This window comes from Thamnophis elegans, chromosome 1, assembly GCF_009769535.1.
Source record: "Thamnophis elegans isolate rThaEle1 chromosome 1, rThaEle1.pri, whole genome shotgun sequence".
Classification (NCBI taxonomy): Eukaryota; Metazoa; Chordata; class Lepidosauria; order Squamata; family Colubridae; genus Thamnophis; species Thamnophis elegans.
In genome coordinates this window covers 142,040,827-142,050,520 of record NC_045541.1, presented here as the reverse complement: position 1 = coordinate 142,050,520, position 9,694 = coordinate 142,040,827, and the positions used below count along the sequence as shown (strand labels likewise).

At 40.2% G+C, this 9,694-nt stretch overlaps 1 protein-coding gene across 1 annotated transcript; it reads left to right on the top strand.

Moving 5' to 3' along the window:
* The first annotated feature begins 1 nt into the window (after position 1).
* Positions 2–9,694, top strand: SERPINA10 (serpin family A member 10). The gene is made up of 5 exons (XM_032233570.1): positions 2–90; positions 659–1,380; positions 5,169–5,442; positions 6,009–6,156; positions 8,325–9,694. Exons 2-5 carry the CDS (start codon positions 672–674, stop codon positions 8,514–8,516), a joined length of 1,323 nt encoding a protein of 440 aa, XP_032089461.1. The 5' UTR covers positions 2–90; positions 659–671; the 3' UTR covers positions 8,517–9,694.

The following is a 9,694-nucleotide window of genomic DNA, read 5'->3' as shown; positions in this document are numbered from 1 at the left end:
TTTGGAATAGCAAATATTTATCTCACCTTAATGTTGTAACTTGTTTCCTTTTTCAGGCTTCAGAAAGGAAAAAAAGAGACTATCCTGCAGGTAAGATAGAAGCATCTGCATTTAATTTAAAATTATAATGAAAAATATTGTCCGTTGCAAAGTGGAATTGATTTATATATTGTTATCAGGGTTTTTAAAAAGTTTATTCAAAGTGTTCTTCTTTTAAAATATGATCTAATCAGACTGGAAAGACTAAGTCAATTTGCCTAGAATCTCTTTCTTTCTGGTCAACAGTTTTCATTATTAGATTACATAAAATTGTCTTTCCATCAGCTCCATGTTTAATGGGGATTCTGTCAATAAATGTTTGCATCTTTAGTAAGACCTTTTAAATATGAAATAATGCAGAAGCATCTTTAGTAATTTCATTATTGTGTTGTGTTGTTTCACACTAAATGAATTTGGGAAGATCTCTAATCTTAGTTTACCTTAATGTGAAAGTAATAAATTAACATGAGATAATCCCATTGATGCTACCTTTAGAAAAGATATCGGGATAAATGAGTTGGATGGGGTTGTATTACATCCTCCAAATGCCAAAACATCCTTTCTTTTTTAATTACAATATTAACTTGTGTCATCAATTTATGTTTACTCTGTTCACCAGAAAGAAGTAACTGATGTGCAAAATGAAAACTAACTTTTTGTTGGTCTTCTTTGGACTGATTGCTGAAATGTACATATCGAATGGAATAGCAGAAAATTCAGGAGTGGAGGTATCACGTAGCTTAGTGTTAAATCTCTTCCCTTTCAATGATTCCGATAAACAATATCCACGTGATACTACTCAAAAGTCATCTAGCGAAAGCCCCTCATCATTAGTCTCTTTGCACAATTTCACAGAAAAAATTAACAATTTTGGATTCAATCTCTACCGGAAAATTGCACTGCAGCATGACAACAATATCTTCTTCTCCCCGCTATCACTGTCTTTTGCTCTAGCAATATTCATGTTGGCTTCAGAAGGGGAAACCCACCACCAAATAAGTCAATCTTTAAATTTGCCGTTTATGAAAGAAAAAGAAGAACAGTTTCTGACTTTGTTCCAACAACTAAGGCTTAATATCACCCAAAATGAAGAGTTCACTCTTTCGCAGAATAGCTTCTCTTTCATCCAGGAAGAATTTCAGATCAAGGATGCTTTCCATAACTTGTCCAAGAAATACTTTGACATGGAATTTTTGTCAGTTGATTTCCGCAACTCTACTCTTGCCAAAAAAATTGTCAACGAGCACATTAAAAAGTACACAAGAGGGGTGATCCCTACATTGTTTCACACTTTTGATCAGCATGCTAAAATCATTCTACTGAATTACATACTATTTCAAGGTAACTGATTTTTTTTTCATTAATTCTTTCATGGTTTTTAAAGAGGAGAACTCAGGGCACCAGTCACAGTAGCTTTATCAGAGTGTGTCTCTGTAAAAAATGTGGGGAACCTGTCCTTAACGTGGTCTCCTAAAATGTGTCAACAGATGGGTCCATTCTCAAAGCTATTATTCCTTTTCCTATATGTTTTGTTTATGGGTGGAAACATCAATTGATTCACATCAATTATCCTTCTCATGTGACATACTTCGCTGATATTTCCACGCAGTAATGCCTATTATCATTTCTGGTCTGTATTTCTTATTTTAAACTTGCAGTGCAAATGTTGCCAGTGCTATTTAGGTGGGAGATATTATGAAAATTACTTACCTTCAGGAATGTACAATGCTATTTAAGACAATTCACTGACAGGTGAAAAATCTAAGATATAGTGGTACAGGTAGTGGTACCCATTATGATTGCATGTTATGACAGCCGACCACTACCCTCTGCTCTCTTTGACGCAGTCATTGAATGACCATATGTAGGTCCTTAGAGCATGGGTGCCTCAGGCATGAGGGGAGGCCCTAGGAGGCCTACCAGAGGCCTAAGTCTGCCTATCCCAGGTCTCCTAAGCCATCACCCACTCTCTGAAACATCCCATGATCTGCTTCCCATTCTTTGGGATCTTCACTTTGTTGCTGGGCAATGTAACATGAATCTGGATGTGGCCACCGTTTTCTGAGCAACCACGATTCAATGCAGCCACTCAGAAAATGGCAGCCACTTCCAGGATCACACTATGTGACCCAGCAATAAAGTGGCTTTCTACCTTTCATTTAAAGGTAATTGAGCAAGAATATATGGGGCCTAGTGGGTTGGGAAGCAGACCCAAGGCCTGCAGAGACCCAGTGGGGTCAACGGAGTATGATAGGTGAGGGGAAATAGGCAGGTGGATAGTGCACGTTCCTAAAGGTGAATGACAGAGGGGGTGCAATAGTGATAGCAAGAGCACTTAGATGTAGACTAACCACTCCATAGTGCTTTTCGGCACTCTTTGTCAGCAGAATATTGCCCCAAACAATCTGGGTCCTCTTTTTACCAACCTCAGAAGGATGGAAGGCTGACTCAACCTTGAACCCCATCAGGATCGAACTGCAGATTGTGGGCAGAGTTAGCCTGCAAAACTGCATTCTAACCACGGTGCAGTATAGAGGATCTTATCATAACTTTGAATGGCCACTGATTATAAGTTGAGGACTACCTTTATGATATCTGAATTCCTCATGGTTTTGTAGAAACCTGGAAAAACTGAAATTACCAAAGCCCCTGAATGTCCCCATGAAATATTCAGAACTCTATTTTTTTAATTGGACCAGAATATCAAGTTATCATTTCAAGGGGAAGTTGATTGATCAATTATTTGATTGATTGATACAATTTTTATGCAATCCATTTCACCTAAATGACTCTTCAAAGGTTTTTTGAGTTTGATCCTGCACACATAAAAGACCCCCCCAAGTTTTAATAAACAATTATTGTATAAATCAGGATCGTGAAATTACATTTTCTACAGTTCTACGATAATAAAACAGAGCACGATATTCCCTGCCTGGCGACTCCTAATTGTTTAAGATATTGATTGCTAGAACCTCCAGAGCCAGCATGGCTCCTGGTTTCTGTGACCTGAGATCCAGCACAAATAGAAGACATCAGATAGGGAAGGAGTGATCTGGAAAAATGGATATTCACACATTGCTGCATAAATCATTTAGCACATGAGCAGGTTTCTTATCCTTTTGTCTGAACCCATAGCAAAAGGAAAATTCCAGTTAATATTTTTTAATTAAAAAATTGTGTTTAAAAGAAATTCAAATGGCACCTTCTCTCACCCTTGTGTATTAAGAGACCTATAGTAGGGATGAAGAATATTATATGTGAAAGTGGAATGAGATTATGCCTCCTTATGCCTTTTCTGATCTTTATGAATGCAATGGTAAGTCCAGAAGGAATTCTATGTACAGAGTTCTGTATATACTTTGCGCTGAATGTAGGGAGGCTATCAAGTGAATTATCTTCCCCAAAATCATATTCATTGAAATATTCAATGAATATGATTTTGAAGCAAGGCCAGGCCTCATAGAGATGTGCAGATAGATACAAGAAGAGATACCTCTTCTTGCAATTTTCATGGGTTTGGGGGGGGGGTGTCAATTGAATGTTGCCTTACATGGTCTGTATATTATTGAATTTCTATTTTTTAATGAATATCATGAATTTAATTTCTCTATCAGTTTCATAGCCAAAAAGGGGGGAGAGGAGTGAATGGGAGCAGAAAGATATTTCCAGCATAGGCTGTTGCCTGTCAAATATTTGAAAAGAGCACCATGGCAACTAAAAAGCCTATTGCAATTAAATATTGCTAATTTCACTTCTGTATTTTTAGCTCTTGCTCTGATTCTTTTCTAATTGCAAAGTTGCAATAAAATGTGTTGCTGAGAGATGAGGGAGGATGAGGACATCTGCTATCTTGAACATTAAGGGGTGATTTAATTCCTAGAGGATTCGGTGAGTTTTAAGCAATTGGAAAACATGCAGGATGGCACCCATTATAGTGGGAGGTTACAAGGAGGTAAACATTTCTTGGTGGATGGGGGGTAGGGAGAATTGGCACAATCACATTGAACAATAAGGCAACAGCTTTTAAGAGACTAAAATGGATTACGATGGAGCCTCTGGTTTAGAGGTGGTGTTCAGCAGGTTCTGACCAGTTCTGGAGAACCGGTATTTTGAATAGTTTGGAGAACCAGTAAATACCACCTCTGACTGGCCTCACCCCCATCTATTCTCTGCGTCCCGAGTCCCAGCTGATCGGGAAGGAATGGGGATTTTGCAGTAACCTTCCCCTGGAGTGGGGTGGGAATGGAGATTTTACAGTATCCTTCCCCTGTCACGCCCATCAAGCCATGCCAACCAAGCCATGCCATGCCCACCAAGCCACGCCTACAGAACTGGTAGTAAAAAAAATTGAATCCCACCACTACTTTGGTTCTGTCTCCATAGCTATTCAAAGAAGTATTGTTGATCCCACAAAGTTGTGCTGGGAATGATAGTGGAATGAGAGACCTTTGAATCCCCAATAGGGAAGGAAAACTGGTCAGTAGCATAGAATGTGGTGCCACTGACTTCTCATTTGAGGCCATGTTCTGCCTTGGCATTGCAAGCAAAGTAGGTGGTGCAAGAACTAAGAAATGGTTAGAGCAGAATAATATTTAGATATGAATGAATGAATTTTGGATTAAATGTACTGAGTAAGATTATTCTCAAGTGGTGTGAAGTCCAGATTTAAGTCTCCATTTGATCATGGAGCTCACTGACTCTACAGTATTAATCTGTGACAGTGAAGCAGAACTTCACACTGATGCATGGAGCCAGTCAGTATGAAAAAGTAAGAGAGTAGCATTTATCGGCTTTTCAAAATGAAATGGGGCTGGATTGAACTGGTGATTCATATAATTAATCATTACTTCTCTAACAAGAGACTTGGTTAGTGTGCAGCTCCTATTTATGAAAAGGAATCTCATTTGAAATGGTCATTAGCCCCTGTAATTGGATCAGAACCAGAGATTCAAACATAGGAGTGGAATATAGATTTAAAGTTTCAGTCATACTATGGAAGAATAGAAATTCATCTTTAAATTGAAGTAAATCAGGCTGATTTGTACCTGGATTACTGTTGAATTTTCCCTCAATAATTCTGGATTATATCACAATATAAAATAACATATTGCATTTCTTTATATTCTCAGGCAAATGGCTACATCCATTTCCTGCTAAATTTACAGAGCTGGAAACTTTCTATATAGACAATTACAGGACTGTTCAAGTGCCAATGATGTTCAAAACAGACAAGATTGCTTCCACATTTGATAAGACCTTGCAGTGTTATGTGATAAAGCTGCCATACAAAGGAAGTGTGCAGATGCTGATTGTTATGCCTGTGAAGGAAGCTGATTATATGTTTGTTGAAGATCATCTAACCAATGAGCTTGTGGAATCTTGGCTTCAGACCATGAAGATCAGGTACAAGTCATAACAATCGCATCACATTTTTTGATTCCTAAAATCCTGGATACAAAATCCTGTAGTACAAATTAAAATGGCCAAACAGAAAAATGTCAATACAAATAACAAGAAGAGGAAGAAAAGGGAGTAACTGGGAATAGGCCATTGAAATTTGCCAAAGACAGCCTTTGGAGCTTTACGATATATTGCTTCATCAAAAAGAAAGAAAAGCCATTGAGTTCCCTATTACCAAATCTACTGAGAAAAAAGAATTGGTTTTTACTTATTTTAAAAAGTCTATAACTTCTGTAAGATCTTCCGCATCATTTTTGTGAAAGCCTTCCAGATGTCTGAAATTTTCATATAGTTTTCTCTTTCACAGGTTATACTTATCCAATTAATTCAAGAAAGACTTGTCACATGCATTGCCTTTGGTGCTCAAAATTTCATAGCATCCAGAAAGAAGGGAACAATATGCAAATGTTCTGCTGCCTGCTATTTATCTTTACAATTTTTTTGTGCATGCAAAAGCCAGTGTATGCACATTTACCTTCAACTTGCATTTGTATTTGTTTACATTACAGGGAAATGGATATTTACTTTCCAAGCTTCAAACTAGATCAGACATATCACATGGATCAGCTGCTTCAGGATTTGGGAATTAAGGATCTTTTCTCTTATAAAGCAGACCTAAGCCATCTCACAAATCATAAATTTGCAAAAATATCACAGGTAAAAAAATAATATGTTAATTCTGCAGTTTACTATATTCTTCAACTAAACATATTTAACAAATAACATGAAAACCCATTCGTTTACTGGAGACCCACTTGCTAAACACTTTGTTTCTCAATTTCATCATGCTAGCTACTTTAGCTGGAGGCAAAAGAAGAAAAAAACAGGATCTTATAGTTCAGTGACTCCTCGAATCTTTTGGGCACCAGGAACCGATTCTGTGGAGAGGGGGTTTTCTGTGGACTGGTGGGGGTATGGTTTCACATTTTGCCTGATCACGCAGATGGGGATGCAGGCCCAATTCTCCTCTCCCCTTGTGACTTGCACGAGCAGCAGGTTGGTGTGCACTTGTGCCAGTGGTGGGTTTCAAAACTTTTTAGAACCTCTTCTGTAGATGTGGCCTGCTTTGTGGGAGTGGCTTGCCGGCCATATGACCGAGTGGGAGTGGCTTGGCAGTTATGTGACTGGGTGGGCGTGGCCAACTTGTAAAATGTGGTGAAACTCACTTAACAACGCTCTTGCATAGCAACCAAAATGTTGGCTCAGAAAGTCTGGCATTTGAAGCATGCAAGTCTTAAAGCTGTCAAGCTACAAGACCCTTGCACCCCTAACCCTTTAGAAAAAAAACCCAGTGGTGTTCAAACTTGACAGTTTTAAGACTTGTGGACTTCAACTCCCAGAATTCCTCCTCCAGTCATGTTGGCTCAGGAACTCAGGCATTGAAGTGTGCAAGTTTTAAAGCTGTCAGGTTACAAGACCCTTGCACCCCTAACCCTTTAGAAAAAAACTCGAGGGATCTTCAACTTGACAGCTTTAAGACTTTAAGGTTTAGATAGGACTCTTAGAGGCAGGCGGGGTGATTGGTGAGCCAGCCAATCAGTGAGCGGTGGGCGGGGCAAGTGTGATGCGGACGGGCGAGGGGAGGGAGCTGGAACCGGTTCTAAACAGCACGGTAGATTTGTGGAACCTCTTCTATAGAAGAGGCTAGAACTGGCAGGAACCCACCCCCGACTTGAGCCAATGTGTGCATGCACATGCACACGAACACAGAAATCAACTTATGCAAACTGAGCTACACTCTTGTGTGCCAGCCCACTGCTCATGCAGCCCAGTTCTCCTCTCTACACACACACCCCACAGCCAGGCTACCAACCGCAGAGATTGGGGGCTCCTGTTCTAGGGGAAACCTGCTTCCTGCTAATAACTTCCTTGATTGTGTTCATAAACTACCCTAGTAACTTTTGGGACTCAATCAGGTCCAGAAGTCCGGGGAGATTTGATCTTTTTGACTACCCCTTTTAATTTCCCTTTTCCTAATCTCCCTTCTACAGAACGTTTGTTTTGTGAAGTTCAATGCTGGCGTATCCCCAGTATGTTCTTATTGAAACAAAGTGTTTGTAGTTGTGGATTCAGGATGCTGCTTCCATATACGTGTGGGGGGGGGGGGATGCATGAGCAGTTTTGAGTAAGTTAAGTGGAAATCTGTACTGAAGAGGCAGACCGGTTGATATTGTAGGAAGTTAAAACCCACCCTTCTCCTACAAAAATGAAACATCCTGGGAAATATTGAAAAGGCAGAATATTACATTTCCCTGAATAAGAAATGGACAGACATGTTTTTAGGCAGGAAACAGACTCACTCTTAATAGCCCTCACCTTTGTCAATGGGCCATTAAAAGGCCTGAGCCAGTCTATTCTACATAATAAAGATATCCCCCTTCAGCTCCAGGGTGATGGGATTAAAGCATGATAGTATTAGCCCTTTTCCCATCTCATCACAGGGCACCTGGGAAGAAGCAATGCTCAACCAAACTTGGACTCCAAGCACAGCCTACAGAGTTGCCCCTGCGTGGCCCCATGGGAATCTGACAACCAATCAGAATACAAGCTTAAGATCAAAGCCCAGTGAGGGCATAAAACCAAGGACTTTCAGCATCTCTGCCTTTTTTCTTTCTTACCCAACATCTGGAAGCATGTGTTCCCCTTTTCTGTTCAGGAGCTCAAGCCATGTGGTCCTGTCCACCATTAAACCATCTTTCTAAGCAGCCTCCATGTTTCTCAGTATCTTTTCCCTACTTGGAACAGAACCCAGAAGGACATTTCTTCCAAAAATTGGAAATGTAAGCATCTTGCTAAAAATCTCCCTACATTTTCACTCTTTTTAGATTCTTCAAAGAGCCAGCATTGAAGTGAATGAGAAAGGAACAGAAGCTGCAGCTGTCACTGGATCAGAAATCATGGCATACTCTTTGCCTAATACTATGCGGATAAATCGGCCATTCATTTTTATGATATATGAAGAAATTGCCAAGATTGTATTGTTTCTGGGCAGAGTTACTAACCCTACAGAACAATGAATTAAACAAAAGCTAGTAATTTCTTTTTGATGCACTCTCTTTTAGTGACATACCCCCTCCCACTACCACAAGTCAACTACATGTTATACTAAGAACACATTTTAAATATGATCTCGCACTAACTTCTTAATTTTCAGGAGAAAAATATAGGTATGTGGAAAACAGGTAAACATTTTCCTTTTTAAAATATTTTCACCAAAAATTCCCTCCTCAAAACAATATATAAATATAGCAAGCAGTATCTTTCACGAAAATTGAATTAGAATAAAAATTTAATGGAAGAAATTACATCCACACAATCCTGTTTCCCAAAGCACTCAGCACTAAAATAACAAAAAGGAGCATGATCAAAGAAGAAACTCCCACATCCATTATTTAGGACAGGAGTCTCCAACCTTTTTGGACCTCAGGGACCACTAAATTCATAATTTAAATCCCGTGCACCACTAATATGATCTGCCTAATGATTAGGTGGCCATGGCTAAGTGGTCACAGCCAACTCAATGTCACTCACGTCAAGGGGTGCCTCGCCGGCCTCTACACACCCTTCCCCTGTCAACCATTCCTCGTTTCCCCGCCTGGGCTCCTTGGGCCCCAACAGGAAGCTGTTGTTGCAGCTAAGCAGCCACCATGAGAAAGAGTTGGCAAAACAGCTCATTTCAAATTGGATCAGATCAAGGAGGAGGCTTAGCAGAAGCACCTCACTGAAGACTATGATCATAGGCTTTCCATGCAGAAGGAAGACCTGTGGGAGTGCAAGGCCAGGTACCGGTGCCTGGAGGCTCAGTGGGCTGAGAAGGTCAGTCAGTTCCAGGCCATAATGCAGTCCCAGTGGAACAAGCCCCTCCAGCTCTTCCCCACCAGTGGCTCTCCCCTCCAGCCTTTGCCCAAAGCCCCACACCAGGAGGCTGAAGCAGACCCCAAGTCGGAATTTCTGCCCCTCTCCGATCCACACAAAAAGATACCAAGGGGGGAGATTCTCTGCAGCAACACAAACATTGCTCATACCGACCTAGGAGCTGTAGTTTGAAGATCCCTGATTTAGTGCAATATAAAAAATGCAAATATTTTTTCTGCGGACCACCAAACTTTTCTCATGGACCACCAGTGGTCCATGGACCACCAGTTGGTGACCGCTGGTTTAGGAAATATCTTCATTCAGACAAAACAATTATTAA